The 26,594-nt window shown below is 42.3% G+C and overlaps 1 protein-coding gene across 1 annotated transcript in view; it reads left to right on the top strand.

Annotated features, from left to right (window-relative positions):
- Positions 1–24,054, top strand: part of TBC1D30 (TBC1 domain family member 30) — a gene marked incomplete at its 5' end in the record, with an annotated part of 84,337 nt that extends 60,283 nt beyond the window's left edge. The window contains 6 exons of the mRNA XM_082850974.1: positions 1,453–1,621; positions 5,978–6,083; positions 14,988–15,100; positions 17,228–17,367; positions 19,766–19,972; positions 23,216–24,054. Of these exons, the coding sequence (XP_082707100.1) occupies positions 1,453–1,621; positions 5,978–6,083; positions 14,988–15,100; positions 17,228–17,367; positions 19,766–19,972; positions 23,216–24,003 (1,523 nt within the window). The 3' untranslated portion in view covers positions 24,004–24,054. The remainder of the gene's footprint in view (positions 1–1,452; positions 1,622–5,977; positions 6,084–14,987; positions 15,101–17,227; positions 17,368–19,765; positions 19,973–23,215) is intronic.
- Positions 24,055–26,594: the final 2,540 nt, after the last annotated feature.

A 26,594-nucleotide genomic window follows, 5' to 3' on the forward strand; every position in this document is an offset into this window, starting at 1 on the left:
GGACTGAGTTCCTTTGATTCATTCATGCTAAGGGTATTTAGATTTACTTGAGATGAATGGGCCTGTTCTTGCTGGAGAAGGGCTCTTCTGGACCTCTGTTTAGAACCTGAGCCCTGCAGGAATGGACTGGGCTGAGTGGGGCGGTGATGGAGACAGCTCTGCAAGCAGCTCTGCGTCTCCTCCATCTAGCCGGCTTCGTCCAGCTTCCCAAGTACCTGAGCTCGTAGCTGTCATTATACCCACTGCTTGCACTTCCCCGGCTGTGCTCAGGATACCAGAAATAGAATAGTCAGAAGTTTGCTATGTTTCCTTTAAATGGTTGCCAGTTCCTGATCCATGCATCTAAATCTGGGAAAATACGAAAGGATTTTGAGGACCCCTATCTATGATTAAGATACACTGGAAATTTTAGTGACACCTGAGCATCTCTAAGCATTTTCTTCTAACTCATTTGAGCAATCTTACTTAATTTGGCTGTGCAGTATACTTGTGAACCGATGGGGATTTCATAAAGCTTCCAGAGAGACCAAACTTTTCTGTCCCGGAGTCAGACACACTTTTACTGGGCTCCATGTTTCCCCTAAATGCCCTGTACTTGCTTAAGTGGTGACCTCAGATTCTAGTCTCTGAACAAAGATATTCCTTTGTTCATAGGTAAGAAGCAAGAAAATGAGTGCAGGAGAACAGATCTTGTTTTGCTTGTACTTGGGTAACTGCACCTTCTGACTGTAATTTGGAGGGAGGATAAGTCCAAATATCTAAATTTTTATATTTCATTAAAATACACGCTTATGTGATCACAGGAAATGGGAGGGGACTCTTTTTTTAGTGAATCCAGAAACTTCAAAGTGAGCTGGATCCCAGGTCTTTAAAACTGGGTATAGTTTAGTTAAAAATATTGTAAAATTTCACTTTGCTTGATCTCCGAGTATTTTCCAGCTTTATTTCTGTTATCGATTTCTGGTTTAATTCCATTGTGGTCTGAGAACTATGTATAAATTAAGAAGTAGACAGGTAACTGCTCATGAGCAATTTTATTTTTATCGGCAGCATTTGAATAAAGGTAGGCTTTAGGAGGTCTTGAAAATCAGCTTTTACTTTTGAGAGGTTAAAATCCTTTTTATCCTGTTTTCGGTAAGGAAAACATCCTCCTTAATTTTCAGCACCCCACAATAGGTAGAGCCAAATTAAATTTTAGGTTAAGATTTCTGAAATATCACAAAGAATCTGTGAAGTTCAAATTATTGAGATTTTTATTAAACACACCAATGTTCTTCAAAAAAAAAAAAAAAAAAGGAAGGACAAAAGGAGGAAGGAACCAGAATTTAGAGATATAAAGAAATCAGTCAGGAAATAACATATTTGGGTGGACATGGGAGACTGAAAGAGGGTATTTTTATATCTTACAAGTTGTCGATTCTGGAGAGATGTAGAGTGTTTGTTTTATTTCAGGTGGATATGAGCCCCCACTTACGAATGTCTTCACGATGCAGTGGTTTTTGACTCTCTTCGCTACGTGCCTCCCTAACCATACGGTTTTAAAGATTTGGGATTCAGTCTTCTTTGAAGGTTCGGAAATCATCCTAAGGGTGTCGCTGGCTATCTGGGCAAAACTGGGAGAGTAAGTGATTTCCCACTGCTGTTCTTTTCTGTGGTGTTGAGGGCCTTACACCATTTTTGTGCTCTAACAAGTAAAGGATTGCTATTTAGGTTTGAGGAGGAGAGAAAGTTGTGAACTCGGTGCAATTGCTTCTGCCTTCTGAACTCTCAGCTGGCTCTTCTGTGAATGTTGGGGGCAGAGAAAATCCATTTTACTGAAGGAGGCAAGCTGTTTCAGGCCTGTAGATCTCCTCCTCCTCAGTGCTGGTGTCCTGCCTGGTCCGAGCTGTCGGCATCTTTCCTGACACTGGTTGGGGAGAGGGAAAGGGATGTAGGTGGAAGAGGAACAGGCAGATCTGGAGAGGACTGGGTGGGTTTGTTGGTTAACACTGCAATTTGGCTTATGTTTGAATCTTTATAATTTATTTTGTGAGCTGTGATAAAATTAAATGAGATAATATGTATAAGGGTATCTAGCATGGTGCTTGGTACCTAGTCAACAGTAGAACTTATTTCATTTCATCAAGAGTTAATTCTAGGGGCTTCCCTGGTGGCGCAGTAGTTGAGAGTCTGCCTGCCGATGCAGGGGACACGGGTTCGTGCCCCGGTCTGGGAGGATCCCACGTGCTGCGGAGCGGCTGGGCCCGTGAGCCATGGCTGGACCTGCGCGTCCGGAGCCTGTGCTCTGCGGCGGGAGAGTCCACAGCAGTGGGAGGCCCGCGTACCGTTAAAAAAAAAAAAAAAAAAAAAGAGTTAATTCTATGTTGCAATCTATTACTACTAAACAGATTTTACTTACATTCTTGTCTAGTAGCAGAGCTGAAAAAACTAGGGTATTTTCACCTATCTCTAATATATTATGACTATTACATTAAAATTCTGCCTTTGGGGTACTGGAAGAGACATCAGGATGAAGTTGTTGCAGTTAACTGAAGATGCAGAGGATTTAAAAAAAATTATATTGGAGTATAATTGCTTCACAATGCTGTGTTAGTTTCTGTTGCGCAACAAAGTGAATCAGCCATATGCATACATATATCCCCATATCCCCTCTCTCTTGAACCTCCCTCCCACCCCTCTTTGTGGTCATAAAGCACTGAGGTGATCTCCCTGTGCTATGCTGCTGCTTCCCACTAGCTGTCTGTTTTACATTTGGTAGTGTATATATGTCAATGCTACTCTCACTTTGCCCCAGCTTCCCCCTCCCCCCACCATGTCCTCAAGTCCGTTCTCTATGTCTACATCTTCATTCCTGCCCTGCCACTAGGTTCATCAGTACCATTTTTTTTTTTAAGTTTCCATATATATGCGTTAGCATACGGTATTTGTTTTTCTCTTTCTGACTTCACTCTGTATGACAGACTCTAGGTCCATCCACCTCACTACAAATAACTCAATTTCATTTCTTTTTATGGCTGAGTAATATTCCATTGTATATATGTGCCACTTGAAGATGCAGAGAAGTTTTTAATATTTCTTTCCTAGAGCTGTAAATGACTTGATTGGGTACCCATAGACGACATGGATCAAAACCTTTTTCAGTAGCCTTTTTATCTATGACCAGTTGTTTCCTTGGAGACTTGCAGTATTTTTTACTTTTTGTAAGAAAGATCCACTGACTCTCAATTCATGGATTAAAAAAAAGTCATTGTTGTGTGGAAGTATTTTTAAATATCATATAGCTGTCTCCTTTGCCTTTGTTTTATTGTACATAGCTTTTCAGCTAGGCAAATAAATTCATCTGTGCAGGGTTTGTTGTGCTATTTACTTATCTGATTACTTTCTTCCGATGTCTACCTCTTTCTGCAGTCACATATTTCCAACCCACTCTACACCTCATAAACTCTTTGAGCTTTGATAATTTCTCTATCAAACACTGTCACACTCTAACTGGTGTGATAGTTACTGAGTAATTAGCTTATGGGGTTAAAATGCTAAAGCACTTTACCGTATGCTGAGTCAGTTGCGGTCCCCTTTTTGTTAGTTCTTAATTATGGGGCAGGAGGAAAAGAGGTGGTTCTCATTTTATTCCCATCTATTCATTATCTGTAGGATCAGAATTTATTCATGTGGTCATCCCAGGGATGGCACACTGTTGAAATAATAATAGCTACACTTAAAATCCAATATTCATGGAGTGCTTGCAAAGGACAGGCATGGTTCTAAGCACTCTAGATGTAAAATTAACTCATTTAGTCCTCACCATCATCCTATGAGGTAGGTACTGTTATCATCCCCATTTTATAGATGTGGGCACTGAGGCACAGAGAAGTTAAGTAAATTGCCCCAAATCACCGAGTCAGTAAGTGGAAAGGCCTGATTTTGAACCTAGGTACCTTGGCTCTATAATCTGTGCTTTTAATAATGTGAATCTATTGCTTATAAATAGCTCCTGTTTATGAAGTTCAGGGATCTATGAATCAGACTTGTAGAATTTTAAATGTTTCATAGTCTTTGCTTATTATAATTATACATGTTTTGAGCATGCATCTTGTTAAACGAAAGGCAAGGCAACCAACACGTATACAACAAGTACCTGCTGTGCCGTCATTGTGTTAGGAAGTTTACACACATCATCTCATTCGATTCTCCCCACAACCCTGTGAAGTAGGTAGGATTATTCTCCCTGTCTTTTCAAGTGAGAAAACTACCCCAGGAAGGCTAATTAACTAGCTCATTGTCTCACAGCTAATGAGTAGCGGAGCTGGGACTTAATCCTGGATCTTTCTGACTGTAATCAGTCAGACTCCAGGGCCTGTAATCTTGTCCACAAACTTTCCATTGGAAAAATCGTAAACAGTATGCAGGTGATCTCCAGCTTAAGTGTTCCTGAGTAACATATGTGCCTTGTGTATGGTTATCCATGGGACCCTTCCCATCACCCTGCCTCTGCAACGTGAAATTTCCTCCTTTGATCATACCGGCGGTACTTTTGGAACGTGTAAGCTGTAGACCATCTACTTAGCCCCACTGGCATCTCTTTCACATGTCCTTTCTTTTCTGATCTGACTGCCTTGATTCCCTCCCTCGTTGCCTCATGCCTGGCACTGTCCTCCCTGGCCTCCCCGTCGTACCCCGAAATCGCCATGCCACCTCCCGGGCAACCTTGCCAAGGGCATGTCTGTTCCCACACTCCATATTAAAGGCCTTTCAGTGACTCTTGTCCTGAGGGGGCTCAGCAGGCAAGGGAGGCCATTGCGATCTGCTCTCTGCACCTCTCTGCCCTCAGCTCTCCCTGTCGCCCCCAGCTGTGCAGCCGCTCCCATGCTGGTGGTGGGAACCTACATGCATTTCCCCCGGTAGTGCCTTCTGTCTCCTGTATCCACATCTTTGGGATGCTTTTTCCACCTTGTCAACCTGCAGAATATTTTTCAAAACTCATCTTAGGCATTACTTCTCTTCCTCGCTCTTCCTGCCACTCACAGGATAAACTTAACCACTTTATTTATGCCCACATGCTACTCGGTATTTTTCATTAACACGTCAGCCGTTTATTTCATTTATTTATTTACATGATTGTGGCAGTGGGATTTGAACAGCACTCCAGAGCATGGAATTTTCCCATCATCATATTGGTTTTGGATGGCTCTATGGAAATCCCCTAACCTTAGTGTATGCCAAAGAGCATGTCTTATGATTGGTGGGCAAATAGAGTTATCCTGCTATACAAAGAATGTCATAATAGATAAAACAAATACACAGGTCTCTTTGCTTTGGGTTATTCCTTCCCCCTCTAGAAGAAGGATTAAAGTCTCACCTGTCTCACAGGATGGGAGGTGACATATTCTTTATTTACATGTCGAACCAAACACAAGAAACAGGGTGTAATTTCCAACTAGCAGCAGTGTCCTGAGAAGGGCTGAAAAGACTACCTGTGAAAATATCCTGTGGACTGATGAAATATGCAGATAAAGTTTTTGTATATTTCATCTTTCACTTCTACTGTGATTTGATTTCAGTCTGTCAATGCCACTGCAGTTTGCAGATCCAGAGAAACAGATTCCCTCTAGGGAATAATTGTACTTGGGCACCCAATTTCCTGGTTATAATTTCTGATCCGTGATGGGTGTTCTGATGTGTAGAATGTGTCACATGGAAACAATAAAGATGCCACAGATGGGGCTGTGAGTCAGCGGAGCAGCATAGCAAAGGTGGGAACTCATCCTAGAATAAGTACCTTTACGTTGTCCTTCGAATTTTTAAAATCTTTTCTCTGTCTAAAACAGGCTGTCCTGTGAGTGTATCATAGGATTTTGACTTTTGTTGGTTGCTAACTTAGTCAATTTGATGGCAAGAGAAAACATGTCTTGTTGTGCCTGCAGCATGTACCTGATAGCGTGGGTATCCTAAACAGTTCCTTTTTCTGTCCTTTATCTAGGCAGATAGAATGTTGTGAAACAGCAGATGAATTCTATAGCACCATGGGGCGCCTTACCCAGGAGATGCTGGAGAATGATCTCCTGGAAAGCCATGAACTCATGCAGGTGAGTGGGCAGTGCCACCCCCCCTTGGCTCGGGGGACCCTGGTACCGTGGGCAAGCAGTGCGAGAGCAGCAGTCTTGGGAAATGTACTTTCCCAGTCCTCAGATGTAGTTTTTCAAATGACCAAGAGCCTATATATAATTTGTTAAGCATCTAACTGTCACAAGAGGAAGGAAGAACTGGATATTTGTTACGGCTTTCATTCCAACCGTGTTGCTTAAAAATCATAACGTGCAATATAAAAACAAACCAAAAAACCACCAGAACACCTCCTCCCTCACCCCCCAAATCACCAGGTATTTGTTCTGAATCTGATTCTTAGCTGTAAAGGGAGACATAATTATTTCTGAGAAGGGATTATTGAGGATAAAAAGGAGATTATTCTAATCAGCATTTTGGTTTATTTGTTTTGCCCACATTTGCAACTCATGTTATTACATATGAATCATAAATTTCAAAATGGAAGACTTGAAGGGTTTGGTCATTTTTCTGGCATGTTGCTGTATCTCAAGATTACATTCTCCAAATCATTAAAATTGGCAGTGAGTATAGAAGAGATAGCGGATTTGTTAACACGCTCTCTTCCATTTGGCTCTATAACATGAGTTTTCTGCAGTCTCCTCCCGCTTTTTTTTTTTTTTTTTTTTTTGTGATACGCGGGCCTCTCACTGCTGTGGCCTCTCCCACTGCTGAGCACAGGCTCCGGATGCACAGGCTCAGCGGCCATGGCTCACGGGCCTAGCCGCTCCGCGGCATGTGGGATCTTCCTGGACCGGGGCATGAACCCGTGTCCCCTGCATCGGCAGGCGGACTCTCAACCACTGCGCCACCAGGGAAGCCCTCCTCCCGCTTTTGACCACTGCTTCTCTTGCTAATTCTTCCTTCCTCCTGCCCACTGACCAACAGTTGGTCTTGTCCAAGGTTGTCCTTGGGCCTTAGTTCCTTCTTTCTCTGTGGTTTCTCTCTCCTTTTTTTTTTTTTGGTGTCAACTTTCATGTTGGGTTCCATGCCTGAGGTCATTTCTGGGTGGTGGAGCCCAGTCAACAGGTTAGAAAACAGAGACTCAGGCCGTGATTTAGGACTTGTCAAGCGAAGAGGTTCCAGTTCCTTTGCTTGTATCCTGGTACCTCCAGCTCTTTCTCAGAATCCCTCACCTTTAGCAGACAGCTGCCCGATTCACTGAGAATACTGACCACCTGGTATAACTTCCCTGAACATTCATATTTTGTATTTCATGTTTTCTTTGCGTTGTCGTCTGGTCTTTCTTCCTGTCTGTCTCAGAGGTGGAACGCTCTATCTGCCCCTGACCTCTGTGTTTTGATTTCAACTCCTCTCACACGTCCTGGGCTGTTGCTTCATTGCTCATTCTCTCTCTTAGAGGGAAGGGCCTTTTATTGAACATTGTTGTGGATGTGAGGTCCAAGCTTGGCATTTTCCACGTGTGAGATCCTTTACATCCTACAGAATTGCCTGGTTCACATGCCCCAGGCGGGACTGTGAGATCTCATCCCTTCTCCCTCACTCATGAGACTACAGTGACTACTCACTGCCTACAACACAAAGCGTGGATTTCTCAGCTTATCATCCAGTGCTCTCGACTGTCTGGCATTAACCCATCTTTTCAGCCATAGTTCCTATTCCTCCCTTTTGTACCCTTGACCTCGTCTAGTCAAGTCACACTGTCTTCCATGTTCCCAGAAATGCCTGGGAATATGCCTGCTCTACACCTTTGCTCTCTCTGTTCAGTCTTTCTCTTCTCCCTTCACGTATTTCAGGCCTGCTTCCTTGTGAAATTTCCAGTTCAGATGCCATCTTGTTTGTGAAACGTTCTGATAGTCTCGACTGAAAGCGTCTCCTTCTTTGCCTCACCACATTTTCCTTGTACCTCTTCTGTGAGCCTTCATTATATTCTACCTTGAGTTGAGGCTGTATCTTATTTCCTCAGGGATACTGTAAGTTCCTTAAGGACAGGGACTGTGCTTTGCTATTAACACATAGCACTTTGCCTTTTACTGGTGCTGCACAATAAATGTATTAATTCATTAAGCAAATATCTGTTGAGAGTCTGCAACTAGTTTTCTGCCTTCTCTTTCTCAGTAAATGTTTGCTGAATTAAACCACACTCAGAGATGATGGCCCTCCTTCTAGGGTCCGCCTGCTCTAATACAATCCTCACTTTGCTGCCAGAGCATTTGTCCACACTTACTGCTTTGGTCATTTTATTGTTCTTCGTAAAACCTTCTGTGCTTCCTTGTTATCAACTGCAGTAAATAAAATGTTTCAGCCTAGTTTTCTAGGCCCTGTATTAACTTCTCCAAATATTAAAAGAACATCTCTCTCTGTCAGAAGCCTTTCTTGAGGGAATTAATATCTGGTTTTACCTTTTTTTTTTTTTTTTTTTGTGGTACGCGGGCCTCTCACTGTTGTGGCCTCTCCCATTGCGGAGCACAGGCTCCGGACGCGCAGCCTCAGCGGCCATGGCTCATGGGCCTAGCCGCTCCGCGGCATGTGGGATCTTCCTGGACCAGGGCACGAACCCGTGTCCCCTGCATCGGCAGGCGGACTCTCAACCACTGCACCACCAGGGAAGCCCTGGTTTTACCTTTAAAGATGGAGAGGAGTAGGTCGGGCTGTGTGTGTGTGTGTGTGTGTTTGAGGCAGTGGTGCAGAGCAGACAGGCAGTTCATGGCTGAGGGAACAGCATGAGACAAGGCATTGGCAATGAAAACCTTTATGGTGTGGGAAGGAAGCTACAGGAGTTTGGTATACAGGGATGGCTCGTGGGAGACCACAACCCATGGTTAGGAGTGTGGACTTGATCCTGGAGGTCAGTGGTTGTGAGGTTGTGCTTGCTGGAGTTCTTGGGCCTCTGTGGAACCTTCGGAAAGAGAAGAAGAAGAGCTGTGGGCCTGAGAGGTTTTAGGGAGAAGAGGGAAATGGTCTCAGTTGTGTCTGATGTTGATTACAGGGGCAACTCTGTGAAGGGTGGACTTGAAGGGGTCACCATGGGGAGGCAGTGAAGGGTCGAAGCAAGAATGGAACAGAGGCAGTACTTAGAAGGTGAAGTTGACAGGACTTGGCCGTGGGAAGTGGACATGGGGTGAGGGAGAAAGACAGGGAGAACCAAGGGCAGCCCCCAGGTTTCTGGCTTAGGAAGAAGAGGAAAAGTTCGCGGGGGAGGAAGGTGGATTTGTCTTCACACTGGTTGCATTGGAGGTATTCTGTGGTTGCCCCATTTCTTACCTATCCAGAGGCGCTCCCCACTACTTCACAGCCAGGACCTATTGCACTGGCCGTAGCTCTGTCCCCACCCAGTCCTCTGTGGGCCTTGCTCATCCCCATGACAGGGCTTGTGGTTCCCTCTGACACCCTATCTGGGCAGATCCTTTCTGTCTACCGGATCCTACTCAGTCTGTTCTCCCCTCCCCTCGGGCTCTGTCATCTCAGCCCTCGTTGATGATACCTCTTCCCTACTCCTTCAGTACTTAAGATTGTCAGCAATTGACTTAATGTTCATTACAAGTTATTTTATATTGTTTGGTATTTTTTCAAATATGTTAATCTTATCTAACAACTTCCTTAATGATAAGGGCCTTGTATTACCCTGTATTCCCATAACATCTAATGTAGTGCTAAGAGTCCACCTGGTTGCCCAGTGCATACACAGAATTATAGAACATTAGAACTCGAGGCAGTGGTTTTCAAACGTGACTGTGTATAAGCAGCATGTCAGGAGTGTATTAAAAGGCAGATATTTGGCCCGTGGGTGGCTCTGATGCAAGTGGCTTTGAGCTAACACTTAGACAAACACTGGTTTGGAAGAAGCTTAACAGTCCACTAACCTAATTCTGTCATTTTACAGAGAAGAAACTAAGACGTGGAGAGTGAGCATCTTGCCATATTCTTAGGTTGTCTAGTGGCAGACCCAGAACTGGGGCCCAAGCTCGACACCTGGCCAAGTGCTTCTCCTCACCACCCAACACAGGGCTTCCACCTTATTGAAAACATGACTTTCTAAAAGCTGAAATCCCTTTTAGAAGAATGAGGAACGTTTTATCTCACCTAAAGTTTAAACATTGCCAGAAGGAATGATATGTTGAGGTACTCCATCTTTGTCCTTCAGGAATTTCCAGTCTTAAGTATTAAGAGATGGGCTTCCCTGGTGGCGCAGTGGTTGAGAGTCCGCCTGCCGATGCAGGAGACATGGGTTTGTGTCCCGGTACAGGAGGATCCCACATGCTGTGGAGCCGCTGAGCCTGCGCATCCAGAGCCTGTGCTCCGCAACGGGAGAGGCCACAATAGTGAGAGGCCCACGTACCGCAAAAAAAAAAAAAAAAAAAAAGAGCACCCCTTCTTTACTCTGCTTTAAGAGAATCCTGGAAGGAAAAATGTAGGCTGTGGCTTGATTGATTAGAATTCCATCTTAGCAGCATTTCTCCTACTGAGGGAAACATCTGGTGAAGATGAATTGAGCCTAATTTTGTACAATTTATGTTTTCATGTTTCTTTTAAAGCATGTCAATAATGAAAAAGAGAAATACAGCTCCTTTTCAGCAGTGCCTAAATATAAATGTCTATTTAAATGTGTGTTGGTAGTTTGGGCAGTAAATAGACTTGGTTTTCCTTGACATCGTAGAGTATTAAGGAGAGAAATGCTGAATGTCATTTCAAGCACTCTCTTTTCTGTACTCTTAAAAAAAATTAATTCAATGGCTGTGATCCAATTATGGTAGACTTTTAAGTCTGTCAGCAAACCTGAAATGACTCCAGATGAAAAATTTGGACTGCATACAGATCTTTATTTTCGAGCTGAAGAGATGAAAACGTTCTCCCTGTTTGGTCTTCTGTAGTTTTTTCAGTTCTAGGGGCCATACGCAAAATAATCTACTGGGTTTTTTCCCCCTGCAAATTGCATCGCTCTTTTATTTTATTAGTAATGGCCATTTAAAAAAAAAACAATGTTAGAAAAAGATATTGGGAGAATGCTGATAAAATAGTGTATATGGATTTCAGTAAGACTTTTGACAAAGTCTCTCATGAATTCTTTAAGAGTAATATAGAGAAAAGTTAGTTAGATGCTGTTTACTAGATGCGTTTTAGGTGCTTAGGAAAACCGAGCCCAAAGTGGTTGTCAATAATTTACTGTTAGCTGCGGGGAGCTTTCGTGTGCCGTGAGGCAGGACCTGCCCTTGGACTGTTCCCTTTTTTGTATCAGTGCTGAAGTAGAAATTACGTGGATGTGAATGCTTGTCCAGTAGAAGGTTACTGTTTGATTAATTAGTGCTGTCAAAATGAAACCGTCTGCCTTGCAGAATTGTGTGTGCCCGTAACTGCAAGTGTTTCAGTAGTGCCTTTATGATCATCTGTTGGAGATGCGTTAGAGGGAACTCCTGCTTGGGACGGAGGTTGAACTAAATTATGTTTAAATTTCTTTCTAACCCTGAGACCCTATTCATGTACTATACTTTGGCTCTAAGATGATGAGTCAAATTCCTTTCTTGAAATCTGTTATAAATCTCTGATTTACACAGTTGGAAATCTACAGTTTCTCAGGTATCCTGAGGACTGTGGTGGTGTGTGTGGTGTACCTTCATGGGGTAAACGTGCCTGCCGACATGTGAGACCTTTAAATAAGTGAGTGAGTATATGCAAAGTACTCTTAGCACATGTGTTTCAGGAACACCGATGTATGCTTTGAAGGGCTAACTAAAAGTAAATTATAGAGGAAGGAAGACCAGGAATAGAGAATGCAGCTCAGTGGAGCCAGTGTTCCTTTTGGTCCAGTGTCTTTAGCTGAGTCGCCCTTGAAGGAAGCTTGGTAAGACCCCAGACTATTTACCCTGGAGCAGGATGGGACAGAGTAGGGGCAAGATGTACTTTCCTCTCTTTCTTTTTTTTCTTTTAATATTTATTGGAGTATAGTTTATTTACAATGTTGTGTTAGTTTCAGGTGTACAGCAAAGTGAATCTGTTATACATATACATATATCCACTCTTTTTTAGATTCTTTTCCCATATAGGCCATTACAGAGTATTGAGTAGAGTTTCCCATGCTATACAGTAGGTCCTTATTAGCCCTTTCTTTTCTTATACACTTCCTTCATGAGGCTGGACAAAGGAGTTTTCTGATAACTTTTAATAAAACTGGCAAAAATAAAACAAGTGAATCTTCAGCTAGACATCCCACTAATTGTCTCCAATGAGGCATCTTACTTTGTAGAGAATTTTGAAATTCCTAGCATTAATAATTTCATCTTTTAAACTTGAATCCAGATGGTGTGGGTTTCTCTTTTATTGAGATATGATTGGCATATAACATTACATTGGTTTCAGATATACAACATAATGATTTGATATTTGTATATATTGTGAAATGATCACAGTAAGTCCCGTCAACACCGATTACCACACACAGTTACAAATTTTTTTCTTGTGATGAGAACTTTTAAGATCTACTCTCTTAGCAACTTTCAAATACGCAATATAGTATCATTAACTATAGTCACCGTGCAATTCATTGCATGGTATGGGTTTCTTGAAATCTGAACCAGGTTTCTAAATTGTTCAGGAAGGAAAGTCTCGTGAGTGAGGGACAGGCTGACTCTTGGCCCAGCAGTGGGACCAACATTTGATGTGTCAGAGACTGATGCTGCTGTACTGAGGCCCAAGCAGAGGTGCCGTGCTCTGCACTTAAAGTTGGGGTGCTGAGGTTTTCACATCTCTCCATTTCCCTCAAAAGGGTATGTGGAGTTAAGACAGGTCACAGGAGCAAGGAGGGAAGAATTCCATACTGGCAGTAAAGCAGGTTCTCGGGCGATGAGCTGCTGGTACACTTTGTGGGATCAAAAAATGGGAGAGTGTACTCTGACCATGTTATTAATGAAATTATATGAAGTATTTCAGGCATACAGAATGCATTAAAATAATAAAACTTACACACCTATGACCCAACTTAAATAAAACATTAACAGCACAGGTGAACTCCGTCATACCCTTCTCTCTGATCCCGCCACCCCCTCTCCTCTCAGAGGTAACCAACATCCTGAGTTTCATGCCTTCATTTTTTCAGATGAGAGAAAGGAGGCCTAGAGAGGTTGGGAACCAGCTTAGTCTCACACTCCAGACTAGTGGGAACCACAGGGCGCCTTCTGCTTCTTCCCAGTGGGGAACAGTTCACTGTTAGTAAATTTGTACTGCTTCTCAGCCTTTTGGGTACACAGATCTTCCTGGACTTCCGATGGGGTTACATCCAGATAAGCCCTTCATACGTTGAAAATGCATTTAATACACCTAACTTACCAAACATCACAGCTCAGCCTGGCCTGCCTTAAACATGCCCAGAACACTTACATTAGCCTAGAGTTGGGCAGGATCATCTGACACGAAGCCTATTTTATGATGAAGAGTTGAATAAGTCATGTAATTTATTGCATACTGAACTGCAAGTGAAAAACAGAACGGTTGTCTGGGTCCAGAATGGTTGTAAATGTATTGGTTGTTTCCCCTCGTGATCATGTGGCTGATGGGGAGCTGCCTTGCCCAGCATCACGGGAGAGGACCTATGGCGTATCGTAAACCCAGGAAAAGTTCCAAATTCTAAATTCGAAGAAGGGTTTCTACTGAATGTGTATCACTTTTGCACCTTCGTAAATTGGAAAAATCATTTAAGTTGAACCATTGTAAGTCAGGGACTGTCTGTAATCAAGTATGTGTGAGATAATACGACTTGGAGATGACTTTTGTGGTCCCAATAAACTGTGTAACTTTGCATAATAAGCAATGGAGAATCAAAGGGAAGGAATTTTAGTCAACACTTCCTAGTTTGGAATCTTGGGATGTTACACTAAGGTATAAGCGGATACCACAGAAGTTTGGGGAACAGGCAGATGTGCAGACTGTTAGAATCGAAATTATGGTGGACTGTCCCAGTGGTGGCTCTGAGCTGTGGGGTGAGGCTGCAGTGCTAGGAAGCCCCTTTCAGAGCCCTCCTTTTCCTACCTGTGCAGATATTAGACATCTCCTAAGCCTTCAGGAAAACAGTACTGTTGAAATGAAAAATACCACTTCAAAATATTGTCCTAGAAAAGTGTTATCAGGACATTTGAATGGCTTCCTGGAAGAAATGAAAGTTAATGTGATTAATATACATTTTCTGGTGAATAAGAACCTGAAAGATTGAAGAAATATGTTTGGAGCAGTTAAATTTTCATAAAATTAAGGGAACAAACAAGATGATTTTCCTCCTGCTGGTAGAATGATACATAATCTTAAAATCCTGGAGGAAGCACAGGTGCTTTTCCCAATTTTATTTATAGATTTTTAACAGCCTGTGCTTTACACCCTGTCACTTTCTTTCTTTCTTTTTTTCTTTAAAAATAACAGTTAACAATTTTCACCTAGAACTGATTCACAGACATTTGAAAAGGTGGTATCTTTGGAGGAAGCTTGCAGGTGATTGCAAGATTGTCCCCCGGACATAATTGTATCTGGAAGGCTGACATTTAATGCCTATAACAATCATCAAGCAAAGCTTTGAAAAATGAGTGGTACCTATGAAGAAGATTGATGGGTTCACTGCGAAAGAAGTAATAGGGAGCTGTGAATTTCTGAATTAGCCCATCTATCAAATGAGCAAGAGAACGTCAGACTGTCCCCATTTGCCCACCCATGTTCACCAGTTGAAGTGCCCAGTCCCAGCTGGGTTGATCTGGGGACTAACTTGTTTTATCAGTATTCTTTTGTCTTTCTCTAAAACGATACTGAAGTATATTCTCTCCACCTGCTGTGTAAGGAGCAGTATCTACCTCTTCACACCCAAATCATAGAACTTTAATGTCTTTGCAGGATTGATAAGAGCTGTTTAAGGCCACCATTTCAGACTTGGCATTTTTGTTCTTGTTTTCCAGACTGTATATTCTATGGCTCCATTCCCTTTTCCACAGTTGGCAGAGCTGAGGGAAAAATACACCTACAACATTACACCGTTCCCAGCCACAATTAAGCCCACCTCAGTTTCTGGGTAAGGTCCTTTTTTTTTTTCCTTCTTGTTTTCATGATGGAAGACTTAATACCTTAATTTGTTATTAATATTTGTTAAACCCCAGAAATACATTTGAAGTAGTTTGGTGCTTAAAATCTGAATATCTCTTTCCCAAAGGTTTTGATTTAAATTCCAGAGGGAGATTTTTGAAAGTGTACTTTCCAAAGAAGGTTGGAACATAAACTGAAGGGATATTTAGCAATCCCACAACTTATTTAAAAATATCAAATATTAAAAATCTCAGTAATTAAAAAAGGGTAGAATCAAAAAAGTGTAGACAGATGAGCTAGTTTAAAATACTGTGGAGACCAGAAATTAACAAATATGTATACACACACACACACACACACACATACACACACACACAGGAATTTAATATATGAAAATGTAAATCAACACTGAAAAGATATACTATTTAGTAAATGGTGCTGGGCCAATGAGACTCAGTCTGGAAAGAAATAAAGTTAGAGTCATACTTTACACCATACATCAGGATAAACTCCATAGAGATGAGACAGTTAAATGGAAAAAACTGAAATAATAAGCAGAAGAAAATGTGGAAGGATGTCTTTAGTTCTTTGGAATTGGGAAGGCCTTAATAACTGACTCAAAAAAAAACAGTAAGGGAGGGGCTTCCCTGGTGGTGCAGTGGTTGAGAGTCCGCCTGCCGATGCAGGGGACACGGGTTCGTGCCCCGGTCCGGGAAGATCCCACATACCGCGGAGCGGCTGGGCCCGTGAGCCATGGCCGCTGAGCCTGCGCGTCCGGAGCCTGAACTCCGCAACGGGAGAGGCCACAACAGTGAGAGGCCCGCGTACTAAAAAAAGGAATAGTTGTAGAAGCACATTATCTGGCACTTGTAAGTAACCAGGAGAAGAAACAGCCCAAAAAAAAAAAAAAAAAACAGTTAAGAATGCTGGTATCTGGGAAGCAGGAATAGGATGGGAAGGGCTAGGATAAAGGACTACTGTTTAAAAAAAAAAAAAAAAAACAGTAAGGGATAAAAAAATTAAGTACTTTAAAAATAATTTTCTGCATGACTAAAACCAAAACAGAGCAAAAGAAAACCTCCATAAGCAGACACAAAAATATTTGTGAAAAGATATTTGTAACTGATTCCTCTCATATATAAAGTTCTTAGAAGTCAATAAGAAAATGACCACCATCTGAAAAATGATGAAAGTATGGGAATAGGCAGTTTACATAAAAGGCAGCTTCACTTGGACTAAGAGAAATGCAGCTTAAAGCAAGATTGAGATTCTGTTTTTTTCACCTATCAGGTTGACAAAAATTCAAAAGGTTGATGTGCTCTCTGTTGATAAGGCTATCGGGAAACGGGCACTCTTACACTTTACTCACGAGAGGTTAATTACCATGGGATTTGGGGCAGGCAATTTGACCGTGTTTTCCCAAATTACTATTGCATATATCCTTTGACCCAGCAATTCTACCTTTCTGAATTATCCAACAAATATATTTGTACACAGGCAAAACACAGTACGTATAAGGTTATTTATTGCAGTGTTGTTTATAATAGTTTAATATTGGAAACCACTTGAGTGTGCATCATTTAGCAGCCTGGTTCCATAACATGGGCTACATACATACAGTACAGTGCATACATACGAACAATAATGTGTATGTACAGTACAGTGCAGACATTAAGAGAAGGATGAGGAGGAAGCTCTGTGTGAATATGGAGAGATTTTTTTTTTTAGGTGAATAAAAGCAAGGTGCAGAAGAGTGTACTTATATATAGCATGCTAATACTTATGAAAAAGAGGTGAAAAATGAGACTGTATAGTCATATTTGCTTATTTAACTGATAAGGAAGCTGAAGAACACATCAGAAACTAGTAACAGTGGTCACCTGTGGGGATTAAGTGGGGCAAGAACAGGGTAGAAGTTGGACAGGGATGGGAGATGGACTTTATATATATGTATAAATCATAAAAATATAATATATAATTATATAAATATGTTATAGAAATTATAATAATGTATATACCTTATATATATGTCATTTAAGTCATGTGGCTATATTACTTATTTAAAAATAATACCACTTTTTGGAAAAATATTCCTTTTTCTTTTATGTTTTCCAAGACGACGTGGTAAGGTCAGAGACAGCGATGAAGAGAATGACCCAGATGATGAAGATGCTATTGCTAATGCAGTGGGGTGTCTCGGACCTTTTAGTGGGCTCCTGGCACCTGAACTGCAGAAGTACCAAAAGCAAGTTAAAGGTAAAGAGGTGGCATCTATTAGATACTCACAATGTGTTGGTTCACTATAGCAAGGGTAGTATTATTGTGTCCTATAAATGCCTGTTGTTTCCCGAACTGATTACCACTATTAAAGGTCTTTATTAAAAGTAACTTCTCTGTTACTTTATCATTTAGGAGGATCTCTCTGTTATGTGTTACATGCATAATACATATTTCTTTTTCTTTATGATTCGTTTTGCCTCCCACTCGTCTGACTTAAGTTTGTGTGCTCAGTTCCTTAGCACCGAGCCTGGCATATAATAGATGCTTACTACATTCTGTTTGAGTTAAATTGAATTCATTATAGACTGGCTTCTTTTCCACTATAGAAGTACTCCCTAAAGCCAAAATATTATGGTACCTCTACTTGAATTTCAGTGACCAGAAACTCATTATCTCATAAGACATTCTGCTAATTCCTCTGCTTAGCCCAGCGTTTCTAGTTTTGAAGAGAGAAACTCCACTTACTAGTTCTATTAATAGTTCTTCTCTTCAGAACAAAATAGAACAAGTCTGCTCCCTCTTCTGCTGGATGTCTCCTTTGAATCTTGAGGACAGTCATCACGTCCCCCAAAAGTTTCTTCATGGTCCAAATTCAGAATTTCTCAAAGATATGTCTTCCAGAACTTTTAAAGTTCTATAAATTCACCTCTGAATGTCCTGCAGTTTGATAGTATCCCCATTAAAAAGTGGTGCTCTGAATTGAATGTCATGCTATGTTTGTTTTTTTCTTGCAGAAAATAGATTGGACATTATTCGTGTAATGAACTCTTTTGAAGCAGTTCGCGGTTCCCCCACTGTGATCTTTCCTATCTTTGGTGACAGCTCTTCCTTTATGACATTTATTCTAGTTTGAAGACCATTCTCCGTGCTGAAAGAGGACAGAAACAAAAGATGTCAGGCACCTCTGCATTCTCTTTGCCATCTGCTAGCTTTATACTGCCTTCTCAAAGTCATGGGGCTATTTTCTTGTTTTTGTTCCTCTTGGTTAGAAGGCTTCCTTTTTGTTTGTCTGTCTGTTTTGTTGTTGTTTTGGTCATGGTAGTTTTGAGTATGTTCTGCAAGCCTTAGCTTCTTTTGAGTTTTAACCTGCTTAATGTTCGGTTCATGTCATTTTGTGTGTGTGTTCTTGGTATGCACTCCCCTGTCATCTTTTTAAATGACTTAAAAAAATCTGAACTCAACAAGAGTTCTGTTGGTTTTGTAATGGTTTCTATCTCCTCTTTAGTTGCCTGAATTTTAGCTTTTGGTTTCTAGCTACGGGATCAATTAGTATTTTAACTCTAATGTTTTTGAATCTGCTTTCTGTCATCTGGGTCTACGTTCCATTTTTTCCCCCGTTATTCCTTCTGTGCAATTATAGGCTCTGGGATGACATGGTCATTTTCTCCTAAATTTCATCCTTAGTCTTTCTTGTTGGTTTTACTTTAGTTAGATTAGAGGTCCTCTTTTAATTTTCTTCTCCTTAGAGAAGTATTTTCAATAAAAAAGAAAGTTTACCAGATGTTCGGTCTTTATCTGAATAACACTTTCAGCAGATGTTAGGATACTTGAAATCCCCTACTAATCTTTTTTTTTAAGCTTGTCCCCAGGCAAGTTTTACATATCGTGTTAGAAAAGCCTAATTTTATCCCCTGTTTACCTGTGTGGCATGTGAGTGTATTTTCACACAGTCCTTACTTCTGTTTCTTGGAGGTAATCTCAAATTTATTTAAGGGATAAATCTACGAGTTGTTGGTGTTAACAGGAGCAGAAACCACACCAGACATAACACACATAGTAGACAGTCAGGAAATGCTTGTTAAATGAATAAAAACATTTCGTTTCTAGTGATACCATGATCTAAGGTCTTGATAATCTTATAGAATGTCTTGCTGTTTTTAACTTAAGAAAAACTCACTTGTAATGACTGACTAAACCCTACAGTGTAAAATTTACAAATTTATAGTTGTGAGTCCTCGTGCAGTTAGTTATGTGGAACCTTGTAAATCCTCATGTGGTTATATGGAAATCTGTACCCTGACTTTAGACAGCTAGAGTTATATTTTTCTAAGGGAATTTTAGAAAATGACAGTGATTTTTTATCTGGAAACAGCGGATCTTATGTCCATATAATGAACAAAGGGGTCATAAAATCAAACAATGAACCCACACAGCTCGTTTCAGACTCACAGTTAGCCTAATAAGAAAATGCAGAAATGTTTTCAGGACCAAATAAAAACAAGTACTAGACAAATTCTAGTGTACATGTTTTTTATGGTTCAGAATTTCCTGGAGGTTAAGATCCTACCCCAGGTTATATAGTGTAAGCAATTCCCAGTTAGTCCCGTTCTCCTCCTGTGATAGTGTCTCCTTGTCTCTATTCTTTGGAATATAGAGCCAAATGGGGACCAGAATCTGAGATCCAATAACATTGCGGAGCTGAGTCCAGGAGCGATCAACTCCTGCCGAAGTGAATACCATGCAGCTTTTAACAGTATGATGATGGAACGCATGACCACAGATATCAACGCACTGAAGCAGCAATATTCTCGGATTAAAAAGAAGCAGCAGCAGCAGGTTCATCAGGTGTATATCAGGGCAGGTAATGTACTTCTTTGTTTGAGTCAATTTCAGCTCCGTGTCAACTTGGGAAAGGAAGACCGAGTATTCCCAGGATGTCCTGGGAATTACTGCTAACTCTGGCTCGGCATCCACCAACACAGCTGGCAGGAGACAATAACATCTTTATCTTCTCACTTTTTATTTTATCTTATCAGGCTCTAAATAAGAGAAAGGTCCCAAGGACCAGGCAATTGATGGTATTCAATACTTCTTTACTCTGTATGCTTGTGGAGAAGGCTTTACAAATGATTAGAATGTTGCAAAGCCATGCAGTCCTTGGATTTGAGACATTTTGGAGCTATTGCCTCTTAAATTTCAGGCATTTGGAAGTAGAATTTAGTCATCTGTATACTGGTAAATAATATTGCTACCAGTCATTTAGGTAGTAATATAACAGATGTTGTGATCAGAGGAAAAGGAAAAAGCCATTACTGTGCCTGCTAACTGTGGGTTAGCAGTGTCTTGGGAGTCTGCTGAGAAGAACACAATTGTACTGCAGTTGGAAATGCTCTTTTCCAAGGATTGTCAAGCTGCTTTTTTCCTTTAAATTCCCAAAATCCCAATGAACAGTCTGATTTATTGTTTAATATATGCTGATTTGGGAATTGGTTTGTCTTCTTTTAAGCGAAATCCTAATGAAAATGATGCCGATCCAGGATTAACCAAGATGTAAATTTGACGTGTTTTTAAGAGGCTTGTGAGCATGTGACTGATCTTGCATAAAAACTGAATTTACCTTTCCCTTGTTGGGGAGGAGTAGGCAACTTCTTAAAGATGCTTACTTTATCCTGAATCATTAAAAAAGCAAACACAAAAGGAACTAACAGCTCTAACACTTTAATTTTCAAAACATTGGCACATACATATCCTCATTTGTCCTCAAATCTATGAGAAAGGCAAGGACAGATACTCTTCTATCCTTTTAAAAAATGAGGAAATGGTAATTCGGGAAGGCTGAGCAACTGTCTGGGATTATATAGCTATAGTGAGTGGTCAGACCAGGGCTAGAACCCCCATGTTCTGATTCTTTATGTAGTTCTTTTCCAACCACTTTCAGAAGCTTTAGGTGGAATGGTGAACAATTGCCATTGGGTACTAAATCAGCCCAGTGTCTGTACTCTAGTCAGGGGTCAGCAAACTATGGTCTGTAGGTCAAATTCTGCACACTGCCTGTTTTTATAAATAAAGTTTTGTTGAAACACAGGCATGCCCATTTGTCTACATATTGTCTATGGCTGCTTTTGCACTACAGTGGCTAAAATATTTATAGTCTGGTCCTTTACAGGAAAAGTTTGCTGACCCCTACTCTAGATCAGGGTTTATGTGGTTATTTTTAGGGAGAGATTGCTGCTCAAGGGCCAAGTTTGAGAGCATTGTTTTTCAAACTTTAGTGTGAATATGCATCACTTGGGGATGTGTCAAGATGAGGAATCTGCTTCAGTAGCTGTGGGTGGGACTGAGATGATGCATTTCCAATAAGCCTCCAGGCGATGCCACTGCTGCTGGGTGGGGATTGCACTTTGAGTAGCGGGGGTTTTAGAGGAGATGGTGTAGGATAGGATCAGCAGCACAGGCGGAGAGATTGAACTTGTGCTAGAGGCAAAAGTCCTCAGCTTCTGAGATTTAAAGGAAGGTGGTAAGGATGGTGGTTGAGGTACCAGCTTCCTAGGTTAGGGAGGACAGGAAGTTAAGGCTTTTCAGTCCTGATAGCTTCTGTTTGTATGAAGAAATTGGAGGAAAAGTTGTTTGCTTGGGAGTAAGTTGAAGGTTGGGTGGGAGCTTAAAGAAAGTAATGAAGATTTGGATCGGCCGTCGGAAGCAATGGGAGAGGGAAAGAAAGTTTGTTCAGCGGCATTGCGGACCTAACAGAAATAGGAAGTTATGAATTTAAGGGGTATCAATCCACATGGCTGTGTGATTTCCCCCCATCCGCATCCCCACCCCCAGCAGCTATTAGCAGCTCCTGTTTTGGAAAGGAGAATGTGAATTGTGGATCTAGAGTGGAGTTTTGCCAGGCCTGTGTGATAAAGCCATAGGGATGCCTGGATGTGTGGTTATTGGTGAGGTGTGGTCCAAGGGATCCACCGTGCATCTAGCAGGGTAGGGGTGTAATTGAGCCGAGGAGACGGTGAGAGGTTATGAGAAGACTGAGGGATCAAGGAACGGAAATCTTTATGGTTTAGTACCAAGTATAGTTACATCGAGAGTCTGAGAGCTGGAAGAGTCAGAGAGAGGAATATGAGAGTTAAATATTTTTCACATGAGGCAGATCCGAGTGATGAGGTTTAGGATGGAACTGGGCAGGTGGAGGATGGGTCAGTCACCGAGGCAGTAAAGTAACCGAGGTAGGTAAGAGGACATAGAGTGAAGAGGAAACAGGTGTCAAAATTTCAGTGAAGATTGGACTGTGACCAGAGGTAGGTAGATAGGAGCAGTCGAGAAGCACAGACGGGAGTTCAGCCACGTGACCTAGATATCAGGAGGAAGGCTGTTCCCACAAAGGCGGCGGGGTCTGCTCTTGATACTTCTGCCTGCAGCTGTCGTCCCTGGGGCCATGAATGTTGCAGCTTCATTGGAAATAGGGGCTCGGTCAGCCACAGGATGAGGACGGTAATACTGTTAACAGTGCCTTGCAGGAGAACACAGCTTTTGGTGCTTTCCTGTTTTCAATTTGCTTTCAAAGTCAATTGAGGACACAGGAGTGGAACTAGAGCCAGGCACTGGATAGCTGTGATGTCACTGCATTTTCACCACCTTCTTATCGCTTCTCTCATTCTGCTGTCTCTCAGTAATATGCAGTGTGTTGTTTTTCTACCTCTCAGAAGCTGACAGCTGGTAATCTATATGGTCATAGTGTTTGACCTATTATTTAAAAAAACATCCTCAAAGATTTCCTAGATACAAGACCTCCGAGGTTGCTTCTCAGACACAAGGCTCTCTGTAAAAAACATTAGGGAGGCTGGGCTCTAATTAGTAACAACGGGTCAGAGTGTGTTCCTTTTTGTATCCTCAGCTGCTTGTCTCCTCCTCTTTGAAGAGGAGGGAATCCGTACCCCAGGCTCTAGGATCGAATTCAGTTTCTGCTGCCTTCAGTTGCATGACTCTGCCAAGACCTGGGAAATATGTGGGCAGGGTCCGGGCACAACCTGTGTGTGACTCCTGTTCTGTGCTGGATGTCTTTCTCTGTGGTACCTTTCACACGACCTTTCAACATTTCTTTCAGACAAAGGGCCAGTGACCAGCATTCTCCCATCTCAGGTAAACAACTCTCCAGTTATAAACCACCTTCTTTTAGGAAAGAAGATGAAAATGTCAAACAGAGCTGCCAAGAATGCCGTCATCCACATCCCTGGTCACACAGGAGGCAAAGTATCTCCCGTCCCCTATGAAGACCTCAGGACCAAGCTCAATTCTCCATGGCGAACTCACATCCGGGTCCACAAAAAGAACACGGCGAGGACCAAGAGTCAGCTGGGCTGTGGGGACACCGTCGGGCTGATAGACGAGCAGAACGAGGGCTGCAAGACTCACAGTCTGGGGGCGGTGCAGGCATTTTCCTCCGATTGTGCGGGGGCAGCTCAAAGGGAAGGTGGCGGCTCCGACGGCGGCACTGGGAGGACCATCGAAGGGCAGTCTCCAGAGCCACTGTTTGGGGATGCTGATGCCGATGTGTCTGTGGTCCAGGTGAAGTTAGAAGCCTTGGAACTGAACGCAAGGGATGCTGCTGCTGAAACTGATCCCAAGGTGCACCTGCCCTGCCAGCAGCACCTCCCGGAGCCGCCAGACGCACCTGGAGGAAACAAGGCCCCTGGCAAGTCTCCCCAAGGCAGCCACCCGAAAACTCCCATCTTTAGCCCCTTTCCCAGCGTCAAGCCACTGCGGAAGTCAGCCACTGCCAGGAATTTGGGATTATATGGTCCTACAGAAAGAACCCCGACCGTGCACTTTCCTTACATGAGCAGGAGCTTCAGCAAGTCCAGCAGTGGAAACAGTAGTACTAAGAAACGGTGACATCTTTCAGCAACTGTGTATCCACATTCACCTCTTCACGGTGGCAGAAGGGTTCCAGCTGGATGGCTCCAAGAGAGCTTCGGTTGTCCATTGAAAACGAAGAGATAGGTTCAGAGATAAGCAACGGTTCATAAAAATGGGAACTGGAAATTTTATAATGGGTGCTAGCATAGGGGTGTCTTCCGACCATCGAGACAGTGGGTTCTTGTGGCAAAATAAATATTGTGGTTTTAAAGTGTGAAGTTCTCCCAACTTTTCATTGTGAGCTGTTTAGAAAAGACTTTGTATCTAGGCTGTTAACCCCTCTTCCTTCCTCCTGTTCTGAGGGCCTTCAGGGTGCCTGTGACAGCCCCCCCACCCAACCTTCCAGTTCTCTGGGTGTTATTAATACTCAAGCATGCACACACTAGCTTGCTAGAACAGAAACTGTAAAAAGAAAGTAAGTTCCTTAGTTGCAAAGAACTTCCCAATTTCCCTCTTCATGCCCCCGTGGGGGGAATGTTTGTATGTGTGAGTTTTCCTTCAGTAGTTTCTTTCAGCCGGTCTCAAAACTGGGTTTTATTCTTGTGCTAAAATGCAGGAGAAAAATCTAGATAGCCTTTCTTTCACTTTCTATTTCTACCCGCAAAAGGAAGAAAACCTTTATCTGTTGAAATGCAGCTTGATCATCAGCTGGAAGATCTTATGAAGAGGACACAAATGGGTTATGCCTTAAGCAGCTGCTCTCAACAGCTTGCTGACTCCACTGAGCTTTCCTCGAGCTTCGTGTTCGCTTCTTAAGCAGAGTTTTGGTCCTCGTTGGTGGGATGATCCATGGGCTCTATACAGAGCTTGTCTGGCCTCCACCATGCAGCTCATTTACCTATCAGTTCTCCACTGCAGATGCGAGAAGCCTCTGCTCAAAAGCCGGAACGTGGCACCTGCAACTCTGTTACTTGAATTTTGTGCTTTTTTAATGGGTGGGAGTACTTTGCTGAGTACTTTCTTACTTGAACACTGCCTTTCCCTGGAGAAGGCCCCAGTGCTTTCTAGCTCTGTCTCGCCCACTCCTCCCCAGAGACAGCACCTGTTATCTCCACCATGCAGATGGGAACTCTGAGCCACACAGAGGTGAAGTAGTACTTCAGATACTCAAGGTAAATACTCCCGATACTCAATGTGACTCAGCCACATTGCCTCCAGTTCAATAGATGGGGTTTATGCTCCTTGTACCAGGTGCATTGGCTACATAGGTTCTAGAAACCAAGACTGGGAAGCTATTCACTGCACTCCCTCCTGACTCAAAGGACCTTTCTCCAGATGGTACAGAGTCCTGTGATGGCGTTTCATAAAACCAGCTTTGACCTTCTTATCCGAAAACGTAGTTCATTTAAAAAATGCTTCATGCAGCTGTCATTTTGGCTGGACAGAAGGCTCACTCCTCAATCCCCTTCTCCCACCAACATTAGAAGATAGACGTGGCATTTTTATCCTCGTTCCCTGGAAGACCTCGGCTAGGCTTGCCGGCCTTTTGATGAGGCAGTCAGTATTCATTTGAGCTAATTGGATTGCTAATTCTGAAACCAAAGCTATAGTTTTAGAAAGAGTTTTTACTATGAGAGGCACTAATTTTTATAATAAAACAGAGAATGTGGTTGTGTGGGCTTTTTTGCACAGAAAACACAAGAATGATATATACAATGAGAAAAGTTATCCCTTTTGTGGTATTTTTACCCTCCAAAGAACTGAAGATGGAAAATATGACTAATAAGTTATTGCAGTTTTGGTCTTGCAGGAGAATTCTGTGCCATCTGAAGTTAGCATGCAGCTTCTTAAAAAGCAGCCGCTCCCACAGCCTGTGTCTTGGGAACGGTGTAGGTGGAGAGTCGGGATTACTTTGCATACCACCCCCAGGACGAGACCCACTGCATTTTCCAAAGTTAGGGCAGTGATATGATTTTCTTCCATCTGCTGAACTTTACATTCCACCTTGTATTCTTTCCTCCTCCCCCTTCCCAAGTGAGTCAGAATAGTCATTTCCCCTTGAGGGATGTCTGACTTGAATAGAGAATTTTTCTTTTCTCTCTTGAGTCAGCTCCCAGCTCCCAGAGGGTCTGGGTCTGGGGAGGTGGGTGAGGCGGTGGAGGGCACTTACTGCAGTTCTTAGGCGTGTACCATCGCTGTCTGCCACCTGTCTTAGGGTTAGTAGCACATGCTGTATCTGTTTCCTGGGGTTGGTCTTCCTGAGAAAAGAATGGATGTGACGGCACACGGCTTGGGATAAGTATTTGTTGAATGAATGAATAAACTACTGAAAGGAAAATAGTCCTTTGAGGTAAAAATGACCTCATCAGGATTTCCAAACCTGACAGATTCCTGTCAAAGCACTCTGTCCTGTTAAAGTGCATGCGTTGTACCATGTAATCACCATGTGTATCGGTCAACTTGTGAGCTTTGCCTACTTTAGAAAATAAAGGATCTGCAGTAGCCTGTAGCACACAGCATGTACGAAGAGACCAGTATGGACTTTTATCTTCTTTGTATTGGACACTGTATGCCAGCACCAGTACTTACCAAGTAGCGGTTTCTTCATTTTTAGATATGTCTGTACC

The sequence above is a fragment of the Leucopleurus acutus genome, assembly GCF_964270905.1.
Source record: "Leucopleurus acutus genome assembly, chromosome: 11".
In the NCBI taxonomy this organism is placed as follows: domain Eukaryota; kingdom Metazoa; phylum Chordata; class Mammalia; order Artiodactyla; family Delphinidae; genus Leucopleurus; species Leucopleurus acutus.